Source organism: Pistacia vera, unplaced genomic scaffold (assembly GCF_008641045.1).
Source record: "Pistacia vera cultivar Batoury unplaced genomic scaffold, PisVer_v2 Contig588, whole genome shotgun sequence".
Lineage (NCBI taxonomy): Eukaryota > Viridiplantae > Streptophyta > Magnoliopsida > Sapindales > Anacardiaceae > Pistacia > Pistacia vera.
The window spans coordinates 212,175-232,057 of NW_022196432.1; the positions used below are offsets into that span (position 1 = coordinate 212,175).

At 35.6% G+C, this 19,883-nt stretch overlaps 2 protein-coding genes across 3 annotated transcripts; one reads left to right on the forward strand and one right to left on the reverse strand.

Moving 5' to 3' along the window:
• The first annotated feature begins 1,155 nt into the window (after positions 1-1,155).
• LOC116109722 (solute carrier family 25 member 44) lies at positions 1,156-8,045 on the forward strand. Its single transcript, XM_031395948.1, has 6 exons — positions 1,156-1,388; positions 2,414-2,795; positions 3,529-3,725; positions 4,309-4,453; positions 4,535-4,688; positions 7,741-8,045. Exons 1-6 carry the CDS (start codon positions 1,330-1,332, stop codon positions 7,764-7,766), a joined length of 963 nt encoding a protein of 320 aa, XP_031251808.1. The 5' UTR covers positions 1,156-1,329; the 3' UTR covers positions 7,767-8,045.
• A 3,096-nt stretch (positions 8,046-11,141) lies between these two features.
• Positions 11,142-13,476, reverse strand: LOC116109714 (pheromone-processing carboxypeptidase KEX1). Of its 2 annotated transcripts, XM_031395939.1 has the most exons (8): positions 13,320-13,476; positions 13,128-13,249; positions 12,972-13,024; positions 12,808-12,871; positions 12,628-12,670; positions 12,488-12,535; positions 11,541-11,787; positions 11,142-11,510 (listed from the first exon to the last, which is right to left on the reverse strand). In XM_031395939.1, the coding sequence occupies exons 1-8, from the start codon at positions 13,401-13,403 to the stop codon at positions 11,476-11,478; spliced, it is 696 nt and encodes a 231-aa protein (XP_031251799.1). In that variant the 5' UTR covers positions 13,404-13,476; the 3' UTR covers positions 11,142-11,475. The 2 variants fall into 2 exon arrangements, with proteins under 2 accessions (XP_031251799.1, XP_031251798.1); XM_031395938.1 differs by having other exon boundaries at positions 11,142-11,787.
• Positions 13,477-19,883: the final 6,407 nt, after the last annotated feature.

The window sequence follows — 19,883 nt, forward strand, 5'->3', positions numbered from 1 at the left end:
CTCCAGTTGGACCTACGCTTAAATCCATCTCGTGAATTGTCCACTCTATGAGTTGGGTTATCTTATAAGTTAAGTCAAATCGGGCTCCAACCCATCAGCCCACAACAGTCTATAAATAGGAACAATAATCCTCTCACCTTCTTAATTCGTTCAAGATCCAGTATCTTACATGAATTAATACTCTTGGATTGATAAAGGTAAGAAATAAGAGTTTTTTTCCTAATTGAGACTCATATACTAAATAGGACTTAGAGTCCTATTAGGATTTCAATCCCTTGGGTTTATTATATCCACAGCACCTAGCTCTCAAAGTTATTGTTCCCAAGTTCTGGTAATCTTTCTTGTCCTTAACCCTTACTATTGTGCAAGTCCATTAGGTTATTAGTGATTTTATTCAGCTACTGATACGGGTGGTTACTAAAGCTCTTACTTGACCGATAATTTCAAAGTCTTGAAAGATTAATTAAGATGTGAAGAAGTTGGTCCGGTCCAAAGACCCTTGATCATAAAAAAAAAAAACAAAAAAGTTAAGTAGCAAGAAAAATGTTCGACTAAATGCTTGAATAGTTAGTAAAATAAATCAGAAAAAGTGTGACGGTGGAAATATTTTAATTCTAATTCTAATTATGACCAGCTTTTTTTAATTTGATTTCCTTCTAAAGCCTTTAAAAGAAGGAAGGAGATACATAATCTATTAAATAATAAATACTAATCGTTTTGAGTAATTGAGAGTAATGTTATAGTCATCGAAAGTAGTACATCGAATTCATATACCGAATGACGTGATACAATCTTGATCGTTAATTAATATTAATTTATATTTAATCAATGATCAAGATTACGTCACATCATTCGATGCATAAATTCGATTTACTATTTTATGTGACTCTATTATTTTCCATTGAATATTCACCCATCCATTAAACTTTAGGAAAGGCCATATATTGAACCAAAGAGAGGCAATTTCTGACCCTTGACTTGTTACCAAGCAATATTATTCTATTCTATGACTATGACTATGACTATGCCTAATCAAAGCCTATCCTAGGTCAAAACCCACCACCGTGTTTGACAGATCTCCACCCAGCCAAAAAAAAAAATATATATATATACATATATATATATATATATATATAGAAAAAAGAAAATAGGAGAGCAATTAAACATAAAAATCAGAAAATCGTTGTCAAAGAAAAGAAATGTTTTCGCTCCAAGTTACCTGGGAAACGAATACATTTTGAACTTTCCACCCTTCCAATCCTTCATTTAGCATTTTCTCTCAAAGATTTCCATTTTTTTTTTTTTCCCATAAGTTGGTTCGAGTTATCAATGGAGACCTCTAATACCCGAGTTCATTCATTTGCTCAGACCGAGATTAATTGGGACAAGTACGTATTTTTCAATTCGTTCTCTTCGTGTTTCTTGGTTGATTTAGTTGATACCCAACAATTGTATTATATTTTTTGATTGTTTGCGATCGTTACTGGCTTAATCTTGGATTGAAGTTTGGGAGAAAGGGGTCAATTTAATTGTAGTTCTGGAAGATAATAAATGTAGGAATATAGAGGAGATGTGCCCTAGTTTGGTTATTTGAGGAGGTTAATATGATAAAGATTTGGGCCAATGGACACTTCAGTTGTTGAGATTTTGTTGTCTATGTTCTGGGTACTAGAGATTTATTTTGTATTGTTTTTCTTTGATGAAAGATAGTCTGAACCTTGAATGATTAGTTGATTTCATACTTCTTAAAGATTGTAGGTTTAGGAGAATTTGAGATTGTAGGTCTAGAAGAAAGAAAGAAAGAAAGAAAAAAAGTCAAAAAAGAAGAAGAGGGTTATTTTAAGCAGTACTGGTTTATTTTGTTCTGAAAGGGTGTGCATTAGTAAATTGGCATAAGCAGCCCGTAAATTGATTGTGGATCCTGATAATGCTAAGGTGCTAGTTTGGTGTTTGTGTAAAAAGTAATGAGGCCTTTATTCAATTGTATCAGTGAAGTTTGTTCATTTCTTAGGTGAATAATCTTAATACACCTTTATTAAGTGAATGAGGCTAAAATATTGTCTTCAGACTCATTCTTTAAAGTTTAAACTGTTTTTTATGAGCAAAACTCTAATTTTAGCTATTTAAATGTTCTTACTTGTTCATTTGGTTTGATTGAAATGCTTTTGTTGTAGAGACGCTTATAGTCACTTTTTTTTTTTTTTTTAATCTGAAGTTATCAAATGCATTTAAGTTTTTTCCTTAAAGGATAGCTCCATGTTTGAAACACTCCTTGCTGGACTTGTTTGGGCAGGAACAGCGATGTGTAGTGAACATTTTATCAACTCTCGTGCCTCTGATTACTTTTCTCAAATTTTACGGTGTTTTTTAAATATGTAATTTTATATGCTCATACCTCAACTAATTTCTGCAGGCTTGATAAAACAAAATTTTATGTTGTCGGAGCTGGCCTCTTTACAGGGATTACTGTGGCTCTGTATCCGGTCTCTGTGGTAAAAACAAGGCTTCAGGTTGCTTCAAAAGATACCGTCGAGAGAAATGCGTTGTCTGTTATCAGAGGGATACTGAAGGCAGATGGGATTCCTGGTCTATACAGAGGTTTTGGTACTGTCATCACTGGTGCGATTCCTGCCAGGATAATATTTCTGACTGCTTTAGAGACAACAAAAATAGCAGCTTTCAAGATGGTAGAACCATTTAAATTTTCTGAAGCTACTCAGGCAGCCATAGCAAATGGAATTGCTGGCATGTCAGGATCACTTCTTGCTCAATCTGTATTTGTTCCAGTTGATGTGGTATGCGGTTCTTCTTTTATAGTGGGCATCTTATTTTTAAATAAGTTTGTATAGTATAATTATATATACATATATATGGATTGGTGCCTTTTTATATATAAATTTCCAGCTATGTGCCCCTCGCCAACATACCCACCTTCTTGGGGAGTTTTGCGATGTATGATAAATTGAGAGGCTACAGTTTTAAGTTACAGCAGAACTTTTTAATTGAATTTCATTACTTTTCCTTTTTCTGGTTGCAATTTATAAACTACATAGCTCAGATACTTCTAGAGAGTTGTCTCGTTCATGAATATCTTTGCTCTTTGAATACTATGTATCAACGAATGAAAAAAAAAAAAAAAAAATTAGATTGTTTATTTTGACAAGTATTCAATACTTCTTGGATTCACCAAGACACTTATTAAATATACTCTGAATGTTAGAATGCCACTTGTTTTGAGAATTAACTAAGAATGGAATTGTAAGTTAAAACACAAGACGTAGAATCTATGAAATTTGTGATGAGCCATAATAAGTCACAACTTTGAATAAATACATTTTATGGTAAACTTATCGTAATTGTATAGAACACGCATTAATAGATTAGGACATACCCTATTAATCATGTCATACACTCTAATAATTGCCTACTTTATGCCTTACCCGTAATATATATATGCAGATGAAGAAAACATTTTCATCTATTAGAGAATTCAAGCTGCTAAAATTTGGCCTAATTAATATTGTTCAGGTTAGCCAAAAGTTGATGGTACAAGGATACTCAGGCCATGCTAAGTATAGTGGTGGCATTGATGTTGCTTGTAAGGTTATAAAGTCTGATGGCATTCGGGGATTATACAGAGGGTTTGGTCTTTCCGTTATGACTTATGCCCCATCAAGTGCTGTATGGTGGGCAAGTTATGGTTCAAGCCAACGTGTCATTTGGAGGTAAAACATAGTGGTTTCTTGTTCTCTATCAATTTAAATATTTATAGAGAGGACCTAGCTAGTGATCCCTCTTTTATTAGTTATACTGTTATCCTCAATGACTAGATTGCATCATGACGTCCGTTTGGATTATAGACAGGAATTTTGTTTGCTGGTTAATCTAGGATACTTCACTTGTATATATATTTAACGTCAATTATAATAATGTTCAAATGTTCCTTGCCCTTCACGAATGGTCACGGACAGCAGATTTGCTTTGCTCAAACTTGGACTTGATTCCAACTCTTAATTTGTAATGAATGATACTAATGATCTAAGAATCAGGAAGGAGTTACAAGGTTAGAGAAATGCCACTTCTACAAAATTATAATAACTTTTGAGCTCTTTTTCCCCAACCAAGAGACTATGCAACAATCTTGTGGTCTAATAAGATTCGTTGTTTTTTGGGAATAATATGGCTATCGTGATGGAATTTATTATAATTAAATCATTGAACTTTGTGTTGCAATTTTAAGTCTTTTCTCATGATTTTATTAGTTATTCAGTAAATTTTAATGAACATATTATCTGATTGTTTGTGTAGGCTTTTAGGCCATGGCAAAGATCTTGAGAAAGCTCCACCCAGCCACGGGACAATAGCATTAGTTCAAGCAACTGGAGGAATTATAGCAGGTGCAACTGCATCCTGTATCACAACCCCATTGGACACTATTAAGACTCGCTTACAGGTTTTCTTAGGATGTAGAATTAAATGCTTGTATTTAATATTTTATTTTATTTTGTGTTAAAAATCTGCTTCTGGTCTGTAGGTAATGGGGCATGATAAGAGACCTTCTACAGTACATGTTGTGAAAAATTTGATTGCAGAAGATGGTTGGCTAGGTTTATATCGAGGGTTAGGTCCAAGATTTTTCAGCATGTCAGCATGGGGAACTTCAATGATATTAGCCTATGAATATTTGAGTATGGACTTTTTCCTTTCTNAGTGAACATTTTATCAACTCTCGTGCCTCTGATTACTTTTCTCAAATTTTACTGTGTTTTTTAAATATGTAATTTTATATGCTCATACCTCAACTAATTTCTGCAGGCTTGATAAAACAAAATTTTATGTTGTCGGAGCTGGCCTCTTTACAGGGATTACTGTGGCTCTGTATCCGGTCTCTGTGGTAAAAACAAGGCTTCAGGTTGCTTCAAAAGATACCGTCGAGAGAAATGCGTTGTCTGTTATCAGAGGGATACTGAAGGCAGATGGGATTCCTGGTCTATACAGAGGTTTTGGTACTGTCATCACTGGTGCGATTCCTGCCAGGATAATATTTCTGACTGCTTTAGAGACAACAAAGGTAGCAGCTTTCAAGATGGTAGAACCATTTAAATTTTCTGAAGCTACTCAGGCAGCCATAGCAAATGGAATTGCTGGCATGTCAGGATCACTTCTTGCTCAATCTGTATTTGTTCCAGTTGATGTGGTATGCGGTTCTTCTTTTATAGTGGGCATCTTATTTTTAAATAAGTTGTTATAGTATAATTATATATACATATATATGGATTGGTGCCTTTTTATATATAAATTTCCAGCTATGTGCCCCTCGCCAACATACCCACCTCCTTGGGGAGTTTTGTGATGTATGATAAATTGAGAGGCTATGGTTTTAAGTTACAGCAGAACTTTTTAATTGAATTTCATTACTTTTCCTTTTTCTGGTTGCAATTTATAAACTACATAGCTCAGATACTTCTAGAGAGTTGTCTCGTTCATGAATATCTTTGCTCTTTGAATACTATGTATCAACGAATGAAAAAAAAAAAAAAAAAATTAGATTGTTTATTTTGACAAGTATTCAATACTTCTTGGATTCATCAAGACACTTATTAAATATACTCTGAATGTTAGAATGCCACTTGTTTTGAGAATTTACTAAGAATGGAATTGTAAGTTAAAACACAAGTCGTAGAATCTATGTAATTTGTGATGAGCCATAATAAGTCACAACTTTGAATAAATACATTTTATGGTAAACTTATCGTAATTGTATAGAACACGCATTAATAGATTAGGACATACCCTATTAATCATGTCATACACTCTAATAATTGCCTACTTTATGCCTTACCCGTAATATATATATGCAGATGAAGAAAACATTTTCATCTATTAGAGAATTCAAGCTGCTAAAATTTGGCCTAATTAATATTGTTCAGGTTAGCCAAAAGTTGATGGTACAAGGATACTCAGGCCATGCTAAGTATAGCGGTGGCATTGATGTTGCTCGTAAGGTTATAAAGTCTGATGGCATTCGGGGATTATACAGAGGGTTTGGTCTTTCCGTTATGACTTATGCCCCATCAAGTGCTGTATGGTGGGCAAGTTATGGTTCAAGCCAACGTGTCATTTGGAGGTAAAACATAGTGGTTTCTTGTTCTCTATCAATTTAAATATTTATAGAGAGGACCTAGCTAGTGATCCCTCTTTTATTAGTTATACTGTTATCCTCAATGACTAGATTGCATCATGACGTCCGTTTGGATTATAGACAGGAATTTTGTTTGCTGGTTAATCTAGGATACTTCACTTGTATATATATTTAACGTCAATTATAATAATGTTCAAATGTTCCTTGCCCTTCACGAATGGTCATGGACAGCAGATTTGCTTTGCTCAAACTTGGACTTGATTCCAACTCTTAATTTGTAATGAATGATACTAATGATCTAAGAATCAGGAAGGAGTTACAAGGTTAGAGAAATGCCACTTCTACAAAATTATAATAACTTTTGAGCTATTTTTCCCCAACCAAGAGACTATGCAACAATCTTGTGGTCTAATAAGATTCGTTGTTTTTTGGGAATAATATGGCTATCGTGATGGAATTTATTATAATTAAATCATTGAACTTTGTGTTGCAATTTTAAGTCTTTTCTCATGATTTTATTAGTTATTCAGTAAATTTTAATGAACATATTATCTGATTGTTTGTGTAGGCTTTTAGGCCATGGCAAAGATCTTGAGAAAGCTCCACCCAGCCACGGGACAATAGCATTAGTTCAAGCAACTGGAGGAATTATAGCAGGTGCAACTGCATCCTGTATCACAACCCCATTGGACACTATTAAGACTCGCTTACAGGTTTTCTTAGGATGTAGACTTAAATGCTTGTATTTAATATTTTATTTTATTTTGTGTTAAAAATCTGCTTCTGGTCTGTAGGTAATGGGGCATGATAAGAGACCTTCCACAGTACATGTTGTGAAAAATTTGATTGCAGAAGATGGTTGGCTAGGTTTATATCGAGGGTTAGGTCCAAGATTTTTCAGCATGTCAGCATGGGGAACTTCAATGATATTAGCCTATGAATATTTGAGTATGGACTTTTTCCTTTCTGGAGTTGCATTTATTGTAGTAAGGAATGATAAAAAGAAAGTATAAAATGAATTTTGATACATGTTGAAATTTTAATGCTTGAACCGGTTTCTGGAGTTTAAAGGAATCAAATAAAAAACAAAGGTTTAGAAATATTCTTTATTTGTGGATTTTGACGCTTGAACCTGCAAGGTGGACTACATAGTTGTTTCTTTGTTATTCGTATATTTATTTCATTACATGGCCCATTAGCTTATAAGCTACAACAAGGGTCATCCTGGCACAGGACCTAGATTCTGGAGATTCATGTTGTTGGAAACTGTGAGTCCATTTGACTGCCATGTGCATGTTCTGATGACTGTGGTTTTTCACGTTAACGATCTTTTGAAACTCTTACTTTATCATTGCTATATAATATTTCATAGAGTTGTTAAAATAATTTGTTTACGCTGCTAGAGTGTATCTTCCAGTTATGTCTTGGGTATTTATGTTTCCCTGATTTTTTCAGTTTTTGTCTCTAGTTTCTTTTATCTTGGTTGTTTTTAAAATTTTTTTTCCTCCTTTTATGAAATGTTATGCTCTTCTTATGTGCTTGTACCTCTAGTTATTGGTCAAAGCTGTGCCTTAGAATATTATTGTCTACCTTTTCAGAGCGTCTGTGTGCAAAAGACGAATAGATGGTGATCTAAATGGTGCCCACAGCCTTTGCTTGTTGCTGCATGAATAGCGGGGATTTGGGTTCAAAGCTGGCTAGTCAACATAATTTTGAGAAGGCTGTCCTGACATATGCAAAAAAGTTTTCCCGGCTTTTAAGATCCAGAAATATATTGCTGTTCTTGCAGTGATCATTATCATTTAAATTGAGGAGCCAAACTGACGGTTGTTAAAGTGGATTTGCTGACTAATTCTTTTAAAAGCTTTAGTGGATCTGGCTAAGATTCTTTCAAGCTAATTTTTTTTTTACAAAAAAAAAAATAATTTAAGATTAATTTACACGATTACACTAAAACCAACTAGAGGCTGTAGCAAATGTATTCTCATAGGTCAAAGCAAATAATTTTTTGTAAGACAATTCCATGTTTGTTGTTGAGTTACATTTTGTTTACCAGAGTAAATTTGTAAATTTTCCATTCTGAAATTTGGAATGGCAAATTAAAATCTTTATCTGGCTGAAATCTCTGTACATCTCTCTTTCACGCATGCACCCACAACACTCAGACATGCATTTTGCCAGAGTAATATTCTGGAGACCTCTGTTGATATATGGTACTCTAGTTGCTGAGAGTGCAATATCTGGAGTTCTAATCATGAGATATAGTTTCTACTTAGATTGGGTGTGTACAAAGCTAAGATATAAATTGCTGTAATATTTCATAGCTCGCACATGTACATGCTCTCAATTTCAGGTTCAAGTTCAATTTTTTTCCGGCAGACTACTCAATTCACCTTTATATTTTGTAGTTTTGTTTGCAGCAGTCTTAAGCCACTCTGTTAAAAAATAGCCAGAATACTAGAAATGGTATTATGCATTGTAGATTCTCAATCCATATTAGTGCCTGCTCTGTGCTTTCTAGTTTGACAACAAACGCGATGCTTAGAATTATTTGTTGAGAGTGAAATATTGCAAATTCTTCTTTTGCTGTTAAAATATGTTCATTTCAGTGTTTAATTTTTTGCTGGTTCAACATCTGATAGAGAACACAAGTGAAACACTACATGGATGGAAATTCATTTCTGATATCACTTTAGGAAGAAACAATGCCCCATCTTCATTAATTTGCAGTCATTCGGGTGAGTTTAACCTCTACTTGGCTTCTCCAGAACTGCAGAGAAGAAAAGCTCATCGCCAAGCTTATCAGTCTTTGGTACAACCCTTCTTAGTAGCTTTCTGTAGCCTAGCCTGGAAAACTCATCCAAGTACAGCTTCATATTTTCTTTCTTACAAAAGAAACGGTCCACCCAAAGGAGCCCCTTTGGTCTAAGGACCCTGTCCCAATCAAAAAGTACAAATTATAGAAGTTGTATCCCTATCCACACATCTAAGAATAGATTGGAATGCACAATATCAAGTGTGTTGTCAAAGAATGGCAACCTGGAGCCTACTGATATGTATAGAGGTAGAAGGCCTCTTAGCGCAATCACCTCATTGAAAGGCGCCCCTTAGTTTAAGGTAGCTGATGCGATGGTTACATTTCTCTCCCTCATCATTGCTGCAAATGTGCCAATTGTTGGGCTAAAGTCGAGACCAATTCGAATTTCTTCTGGCTTCAATCCTAAGACTTGATCGATGGTGAATTCAGCAGAAATGGATTCATTTTTTGCTACATCCCATCCTCATTTAGAGAGATTAAAACAATCTGAACGCTTGGAGAAGCCTATTCGGTCCATCGTTTCTTTTGAAACAAGGCAAGAGTAGGCTTTGCACTTGTAATGGTTCCACAAGATATTAGCATCACTAGGTTGAGTCCAAAGAGAAGTGTTAATAGCAAATGGCATACTGTAATGTGGAGATGTTCTTGAGAAGCATCGCCTTCTTGATAATGGATCAAAGCCACTAACTATGAGTTTCTAAGCAATGTCCCAATCATCTGGGCACGCCCCATAAACCTTGTAAGTTATGAAACGGTCAACAATCGAAGCCATCTTTGCGCAAACCTGTCCAACAGATGGACTAACTGCATCCACATCAAGGAAATTCTTCTTGCCAACTAGCCTATGTGGTTTTGGGGATGTATAGTTATAAATCTCACCTGCATTGAAGGCTTTCCTAGACATTGTTCCTTCGTCAAGATCGGTTTCCTCAGGTTCAGGTTCACTCAAGTCTTCATCCACATAGCTAATTTCAATGCTACCGGGAGGAGGGTTACTATGGCGGAGACCTGAAAGGCTATCTGCAAGCCTGTCTAAAGATACAGCTATATGAAGAACTTGGTCAGAAAATTTTTCAACTGCTTTTGATTCTGAACTATCGGTATGCAGCTGCTCGAGCAGAACTCCTAGTTGTTTCTGCAAATTAGAGAGGATTTGGATAGTATAAGGTAAAACAATTTGGCTATAGGGGCTATAGGAGTTGTATGCTGAGGTGTTGGTGAAAATGAACCGAGGATAAGAGAGCCCAGAACTTAAGAATATAATTGTGAAGAGGCTTATGAGGAGAAGAGGACATAATGTTATGAGAAGGCATCCAAGATGCCATTTCAATTGTTTGGAGTTCCTTTGTCTCTGCCTTTCTCAGTTGGGATTTTTCTCTTTCTTCTGTGTCTTGAGAGTTGAGAGTACCTGCCTTATTTCATTCCAATTTTCAAGTGTTGACTTTGAGTTCAGATTCTTCTGCTATTTCTTTTATTCAGGTTTGATATTCCCTAGGTTCTTAATATCCACAATTTGCTAAATTTCTTTGCCTTCTAGATTCGGTGGCAAGTTTCCCCATCTTTAACTAATACTGAAATTGGATCATATTACTTCAAGATGCAGCAAATATCCCAGCAGTCAATGACATAGGTTGAATAAGTGAGTGAACACCTAACATGCATCATTGAAAAGTGAAGTAATGCTCTGTTTGACAGCCAAATTGTCTATTCTTTGGCTCCATTTCAGCAATAAAAACCAAGCACTGTTCATAAAATCTGATTGAGAAAACAAATTTTGAAGTGGCTTCAGAGTTCAGATTCAAGACTTCTACATTTGTTAATTTGTATACACTATTTGATGTTGATCAGACAAGTATAATTTAAAATAACCATCTGCCGTAGATGTACAGGACTACAGGTGAGTAATGATTCACCCAAGTAAATAAAATCGAGATTTCCATGCCCCAGTATTACTATTAAAGTATCACTGACAAAGCTTCTAAGGGTGATTACCACAATTGTTTTGTTTCTCTACTGGATTTTCTCATTTCTAATAGATAAATACTCAGAATAGAATTTCTAGAACAAAGATAGTTACATAAGAAAGTTAAATTATAGCAGCACGAGCAAGACCATTATTCTCGAGTCTAGAAACAGATGAAAGCCAAATTCCCTTACAACAAATAGGAAAGTGTAATAACATGTCCATAATAATTTCAATTATTAAGTAACTTGTGTCATGTAAGTTCTAGTACAGAATAATTAGACAACAAATATTAAGAATGGGTGTGGGTCACTCAGAACTTCTTGATTCATGTTGCATACAAAGTTTTCATTGAGCAAAACTTACAGTGCAACAATACGCACCATTTCCACGAAATAACATCCTAAACAGAAGAAATGAAATCTGAAACTTTATAAGATCTCTTTTAGCACATCACTCAAACAATGGAACCTACAATCGTCGTAGCCTCTGTTGTTGGGTGGAGGCCATCCAAATAGTATAAGCAGCACTGTGAAACAGTTTACACTTCTCTTAGTTAAAAGTTCGATCCCCATCTTCGACATTATCTTGATCTTCCTTATCAAGATCACCATCACCTTGATCTTCCTTATCAAGATCACCATCACCGGCTTCATCTTCATCATCAACATCATCATTTTCATCAACAAAATTATCATCTTTATCATTGATTTCATTGATGCCATCACCATCATTATCATTGCTGCCTTTGTAACCTCTGCTTTTGGCAGCATATTCGTCAAGGGATGCAGTGGGAAATAATTCACCAACCTTATTTTTGTTAGCTGGGGTTTTCTCAGAATCATTAGATGTACCTTTATCCATCTGTCACAATAAATAGGATCAGTATATATGTATCACATAAGAAAAATTAACAAGGGAAGAGAAAATCTCAGGAAGTTCAATTGTGTTGCTAATGGGAAGGGTATACAACCATGTGAAAGGATCTAACAGATTTCAGGTTTACTGATGCGGTCACTCTATGTATAATGTTTTGAACACAATTCTACATGCATGCAAGTATCAAGCGCAACTAGGGAAAAACTTGACCCAAATACAATGGAAAGAAAATAATAGAAGCCCATATATTCCAAGACAAAAGTTCACGAGTACAAAATGATATGATAATGCAAACACCTTCATAAAGCTAAAATTAATAATCCAACCTCTTAAGTTCACCAACTTTTTGAGAATTTGCAACCGAAAGATACTGAAAATTCTTTCTTATTGACCCTTGAAACGTACATGTTCAATTCTGCATATCATAACTATGTCCATTCCTTCTAAACTTGAATGTACTAATAATCCGAATCTCCTCAAATGCACTAGAGGTTTATAATTTAACTTTCCACCAGCAATATGAATAACTTATCAATCAATTTTCATTAAAAGGGAAGTTCTGTACTAAAAAAGGAATTCATAAAGTCAACCGCAAGCATATTCTATGGCAAGTGAAATGCATTTTTTCCACCCTACAAAAATTAACCAAAATATTAGTATCAAGAGCATTCATCAAGGAACTTACAGCACGTAAAATGGTCCTCCGATCCCTTTCTCGAGCATTTTTAATAGCCTGTAATAAAATCAACAAACCTGTTTGTTTCCAATACTAAAAAACAAAGTTTATAGTAACTGTGACGAGAAAACATAGTCAACACAACCAACCTCCTCAAGCATCTTTTGCTCAGCCTCTACTTCAGCAAGGTCTCTACAAAAAGGATCCCACAAAATACTTTAAGCATAACAATATTCTCAAAAACCAATTGCTTATTTTTCTAGATATAATACGTATTAATCAATTCAATCATAAAATGATAAATATATATATATGAACATCAGACAAACCTTCCAACTACACATTTCACACGGCATCGACACTTTGCACATACATTTTGCTCCTTTGCACAACCTAAACCAACAGCATACCCACGAAGGAAAAACTTCAGTTTTCCTCTTTTCACTAATACATACTCCTAAAATATATAAAAAAAAAAAATTTGCACACCCACCAGCGCACAAACTATGATATGCTTGACGCACAGCCCTCTTTGAACAACTTTGACTGCAGATCATCACATTGACAATTACTACAGGCTTAAACGAATACTAAACTTGAATGCGTTAACATATAAATTGAGAAGAGAACGAAACAGAACGGCACGGACCATTTGGCGGGCTCGGTGAGAGGTTTGTATTTGCCGTAACGGCGTTTCCAATCAATCTGTTCTTTACATCGTTGACAAACTCCCGTTATCTCAGAGTAAGGTCTTAGTTTGCCACCGACTTCCTACATGAAACAAAGTTTATTGATTTGATGATGTTAGAATACAAAAAGTTGTTGCTTTGATGATGCTTACTTTCTCGTTTATCTTAACACCGGCGTTTGGCTTCCAGGCGTATTGATTTTGGTGCTTCGGAGGGCCACGCCTGTTGCTGCTCATCTTCTTCTTCACTCGGGGCAGCAACAAAATGTACGAGAATGACCTAAATATGTTTTTACTGGCAAATTACAGTGTGCTTCTTGGATTTTATATAGCACAAAATTACAATTATTAATAAATATAAGCACCAAATTTTATTGGATATAGTATTATTTTTGTAGCAAAATTTTTGTTTAGATTTGATGTTTGAGATATAAAATCCAAAATATAGNCGCCATTTTCTGTCTCGTAAAACTTGTCGAAATGCGCCCAAACGTCTGATGTGTGTCTGTCTTCGCTTTCGACGACAGTTGATGATAACACACCCTCTGGTCCCTCAGACACTCTCCTGGGTGGTTCCTCCCACATTTAGAGCAAAGAGGAAATCCTTCCGTCCTAGGCCGCTTACTCCTCCAATCTCTTCTATTCTGGCTAGACTGAAACTTCTTCTTATTATTCTTCATTTCTTTGCCTTTTACACCTTCAAATTTCTCTCTCTACAGGGCGGAAGATGGCTCACTTGGTCCTCTTGTCGAGGAACCTACTGGGGGAATTTTATTCTCAAATATTTTCGCCCTCATTGCTCGCCTCAATGCCTCACTATAAGTTCGAGGGGGATCAGAACTCGTCATTATATCCCGAGCTATCTCCGGCTTCAACCCATGTACAAACTTGTCTCTTCTCAATGCTGGGGTACTCACTATTCCAGGTGCAAATCTTGCAAGGGAGTTGAATTTCACTGAGTACTCTTTCACGGTACTAGACTCCTGCTGCAAGCTGATAAATTCTTTTATTAATTCCCACCATATTCGGGCATCACCCCGAAATGAGAAACTAGCATATCGGATCTTCTCCCGGTCTGTCATGGGAAACAAAGCTGTGGTACGTTCTACTGATCTAAACCATTCTTCTGCTACTACCGGGTCCGTAGTACCCTTAAACTCTGAAGGTTGATGTTGATTGGGAAGACCATAAATCGGTTCAACTCTATTCTGTACTAGGGGAGGTACCGGTTGTTCTCTTTCTACATTAGTGGTTGGTGGTACCTGTAAGGGGGTCCCAACTCTCCCTTGGCTTTTTGCCATAACTTGTTGTACAATTCCCCGAATTCTAGCTTCATCCAAGGGAGGGGGGGCACCTTCTGGTGGGTTAGAAGGTTCTCCCTCATTTATCACACTTTTACCACGCTTTCGGGTATTACGCCTCATCTACAAAACAACCACATTTAATCAATTCGAGAAACACTTATAGTAAGGAAAGAATTAACTCACACAGTCGGTTATCGGACATCGGAGCGATGGGCATAGTACACTGTCAAATCCTAAAATCTCGGCTCTGATACCAAAAATGTAATAACTGCTTCATACTAGGTTACTCATAGAAATACATAAAGTAAAATGCATTTATATTAGCAAAAGTAAATGGGCCCGAANATTTGATGTTTGAGATATAAAATCCAAAATATAGAGGTCTCAATTATCTTTTTTTTTTTTTTTTTTTCTTTTTACTGTTAATATAAATGTACAATGAATAATGTGCATTAGTGAACGAAGAGGGATAAATTGTTATTTCAAATATCTGACAGATTGATTGTTATTCGATAAAACCTTTAAAAGAAAATTATTAACGCCGTCTAATATTAGTTGATTATTTTGTACCGTCTAATATTAGTTGATTATTTTGTAAACAAATATTATTCTTAGGGGTAATCGATTTCGAATATCCAATACCTTTTGAAAGAACCGGAATTGGTTGGTTTCTAAGATTTGGAATCAAAATCGGAACTGACCAATATCCATTCCTAGAAACCTAGAACCGAAACCTGAAACATACGTTTTGGTTTTGGTTTTGGTTCTAGGCACCTGGGCTATTTTTTTATCCCACTACTTTTTAAAAAAAATGACAAATACACCCCAAAATTACATATTTCCCCAATAGTTTACAAAAATTATAATCCAGTCCAGTTCCTATTTGGGTACGCGGGCCTCAATTCTAGTTCCGGTTCTTGGTTCCAACATTGTAGGAACCAAAACTGGGAATTCTCGATTCCAATTTTCTAGAACCAGAACCGGACTCTAATGGGGTCGGTTTCAGGAAGGGGGTTGGGTACCCGACGGTTCCGATCCTACCCTTTACCTATGCTCACCCCTAACAATTTATTCCTACTGAAAATTCATCTCTAATTTAAAAAACCATTAATGTAGTGAATAGTGACATACAATATTGATTCACATCTCTTTAAATTAAAAGGAAAATAATCACATTAATATACAAAAACTCATTATACTCTCCCATGGCGAAAAAGGCCTGTCGGGTCGAGGACCCAAGAAACCCGGTCCAGAGACATGCAAATACGGATCCAGCCCAGTTCAATTCTAAATCCAGGTCCAACTCTCACAGTTCACACACTTTACCTTCCTTTCGGATTCATGATTTCCGAGAAGATACTATCATCATGTAGGGTCATACTCTTTCCACCACTACTAATCGTGCTCCTTGATCCTGACAGCTGTCTAATTGACCAACTACCACTAAACATGTCATCATCATCATCATCAGTGGCATNGGGTGAGCACAAAATAATGCTCAGTAAGTAAATCCTCTACTCGTCTATCCCCGTAACTCTTTCTCTTAATTCTTTCCTTACACTCTTCTCCTCTCATTTATTTTCTTTTTCTGTTTCTCTTTCACATAGCTCTCTTTTCTATTAACTTTTTGTTGTATGTCATAGCCTCATCTTACTGGAGGCACGGCTGAGTAGAGATCACAAAGCACCCACTCGCTCTTTGTGACTTCTACTCATTCTGTTCCTCTCTTCTTTCTCATATTTTCTCATTCTTTCTCACTTGAATGTCACGGCCTCATCTTACCGGAGGCACGGCCGGGTGGAGTTCACAAAGCACCAACCCACTCTTCGTGACTTTCGGTTGGAGTTCACAAAGCACCAACCCACTCTTCGTAACTTCCAGTTGGAGTTCACAAAGCACCAACCCACTCTTCGTGACTTCCGGGTGGAGTTTACAAAGCAGCAACCCATTCTTAGATTTTTCTCATTCTCTTTACTTTTAAAGTAGCTCATTCACAAAGTTCTCTACTTTTTCTCAAACTACTTCTTAATGCACAATTAATGCATAAGGATGGTTCATGCTTAAAATTTCTTACTTAATGCACTTATGAAATGCACAAATGCAATATTGCATCAAGATAGTCATTCCGCATAGGTCACACTCAAGAAGACATAACTTGAGTTATACATATCTGACTAATATGGTTTTGGTCTTGTTTTAAAGCTTAGAGACAGGGCTACAACTTTTATGTTTTGGTCTAAACCCAGTTCAATGTGTAAGATGCCCAAAAGTCACTTAGAAAGTCACGGCTGTGACGGGACAGTTTGGTAACATTTTTTCACTTAGGCATTTCATCAAACATTAGTTGTGCACAAACAAACCCTAATTCAATTATCATTCTATTTATTTCTCAAACCATCCAAAATGAGAGAAAAACTTATATGTTAACAAAGAGTGGAGAAAAAAATATTACAAACAACTCACAGTTACTGTAATTACAAAGTAAATTCATCAATTATACATTTCTCTTGATCTTCAATTCTGGAACTTAACACGTATTTATCATCTGTGCACTATAAAACACAGGATTATTTAGTGCTTCATTGAAAACTTCATGGCCTTTTGCGATCCCTCAAACATTCATAACCAGTTAGCTGCTTCCACGCTTGCAACGATTGTAGTAAGTGCAAGGGCGATTATCCCCACTAAGGGGCTTAATGCAATTCCATATTTTTTGCATTACAAACTGCTGGCTTGTTCAAACCGTCATAAGAAATATGTCCACCCCGGGCCTGCAAGAAGCCTTCGACTCACTTCGGATTCCATCAAGAGCTCTTCTTCTTCTTCTCCATCACCGATTGAAACACTGAATGAGGTATATTCTTGTTGATAACATCAAAAGCGACCGCTCTCGACATGTTATGGTGATGAATAATCATCAATAAGGCTGCAAAAGGAAACCTGAAGCATCGCTGGTTCGATCCAGTACTTCCCATCCCTTTAATTGATTTCTTTCTTTATCACCACAATTTCTTTAGCTTGTTTGGAATGAACGGGGTTTAATAAACAGGGACAACCTATGAAGAAAGCTGAAACTTAAATGGATAACAAATGAACGGCTAACTCTTATGATTGACTTGGTTATTCAAAGTAAAATCACCGATATCAAATTATAATAAAGGAACCCTTTCAACAATGGAGGCTAGGTGTTGTCGATTGTCAGCTTGCGATAGTGGGAACCGGGATGTGGCCCATTGATAGGGAAGGGACCAGTGCTAGTGACACATAACCGGTGGACCCATTTAATTTTTAATGATTGGATTATTTAATAGAGGTGGAAAAGTGACCCGCCCGCCCGCTCGGCCCGGCCCACGACGGGTTACTTGTTTGGCGGGCCGGGCCTAACCCCCCCGCCAGCAAAGGCAGGCCGGGTTAGGCTCGCCATTTTCTTCAAAATGGTTGGCCCAGCCGGCCTGCCAGCCCTAACCCGCCGGGTTAAGTGGCGGGCTGGGCCGGGTAGCCCGATTTCCTTTTTTTTTTTTTATTTAACTTTTCAAATAATAATTATAAATATAATGTTTTAAATACTTTTTCAAATATCAATAATTCATTCAATTTTTTGTTTGTTAATATTTCAAATATTAATTCAATTTTGATACAATAAAATTATAATATAAGAAAATTATTCATTTATCAAAAATAAATAAAAAATTATAACAATTATTGCCTCGTTAAAAACTAACCAAGAAAAACCCAATGGGAGAAAAACTTGGTAAAGAAAAAAGAGTGCAATAATTGACAATTAATTTACAAATTACATTTTCAAAACTAATTTGGGGGGTGGTTCACTAGGACTTCCTCATCTGATCATCTATTTACAAAATTGAAACGATTCTACTAAAGTATTGTCGATAACCTCGTATTGATCTTGATGGCGCGATCGTTCCCAATCTCGAAGACATGTGAGGACTTCAATCATTTTGAGCAAGTTTAGTCCTCCTTCATTTAAAATCCTTCCACTTGCACTAAATGTTTTTGTGTGAGACGTTGAGACAGGAACAGCGAAACATCCAAGGCAAGTCTGATAATACCGGAAAAATACATTTTCTGCTCTCCAATACTCTAAGATATCAAAGTGACCTGTTGAAAACATTTCGGGGGTTGCCAAATATTTTTGAAGTTCATTACTCTGCAACTCCATGGAGGACAGTAGTTAGTTGTTTGTTGTTGTTGGTGGTGGTGCTTCTGAAGAGGAGGCTGCGGCTGTGCTTCGGATTCGGGTCCTCTTCGGCCTATTCAGTGCATTCCAAGAGTATAAGTCTCATTTGCTATTTCTCTGCTACAACTTCTCTGGATATTTCGCTTCTTCGACTGCGGGTTCCCATACCTGTTTTCATATTGGAATATACTTCGAAAAGACTATTTTTTACCTCTCCTATTTGATTGACAATGATTCGGTTTGTAAATTTTCACTTAAATTGTCAAAACCATTTTCTAAACGTGCTAATTTATTCTAGGATCAAATATGCACATAAAACAATAAAGAAAAGGAATGGTTCCCAATATTTCAAAAAATTTTTTTCATTGCCTTTATTGGTCCATTTAAAATTCATTGTCTCTGTTTTTTGTAAATAATCAGAAATTTTTAATTGTATGTATTACCAACGGACTAGTAGGATAATACACACCGAAAGTTGTAAAGTAGATTGGTAAAAACATTTGAGAAAAGAATGAAATACTTTAGCTATCTTCCAATCATTTTCAACCAAATAATGAGGACCTCTATTATTTGCTACAAAATACTAATTATATAGCATAAAGTAAACATGAATCAGCATTAAATAAGTACTATTCCATCTAACAGGCATATCTAATGCAAAAGTTCTAGGAGACTATTTGATTTATACAAGCTTCTTGAAATTCAGCATTCTTTTTATACTACCAGTAATCCAAGCTAAAGATTCCCTAATTCTATCAATATTTTTTAATTTTCATACCACTTTTCACAATTAAATTAATAACATGACAGCACAACGTTGGTGAAAAAAACTTCAAATTGTTATATAAGGATAATTAGTTTGAAAAAATCTATAGCTTTACTATTAGAACTTGCATTATCTAAGTTAAACTTATCATTTTATCATAATATCATAATCTTCTAAAACTTCAACAATTTTATTATAGATTTCTAAACCACTATGATCCACACCTTAATCTAAATCCTAATAAAAGTTTATTTAATTAATTCATTATCAAAATAATGACTAGTAACACAAATATAATTTTTGTTAGCTCTACCACTCAAATATCGGCAGTTAGGCCACACTAATATGACAAGTATGAAATTTATTTTTTATTCTAATTTCATTTTTTAAAAACATTTTAATTTATATAAATCATTTCTAGTTGCAGTTTTAGAATAACTTTTAAATCC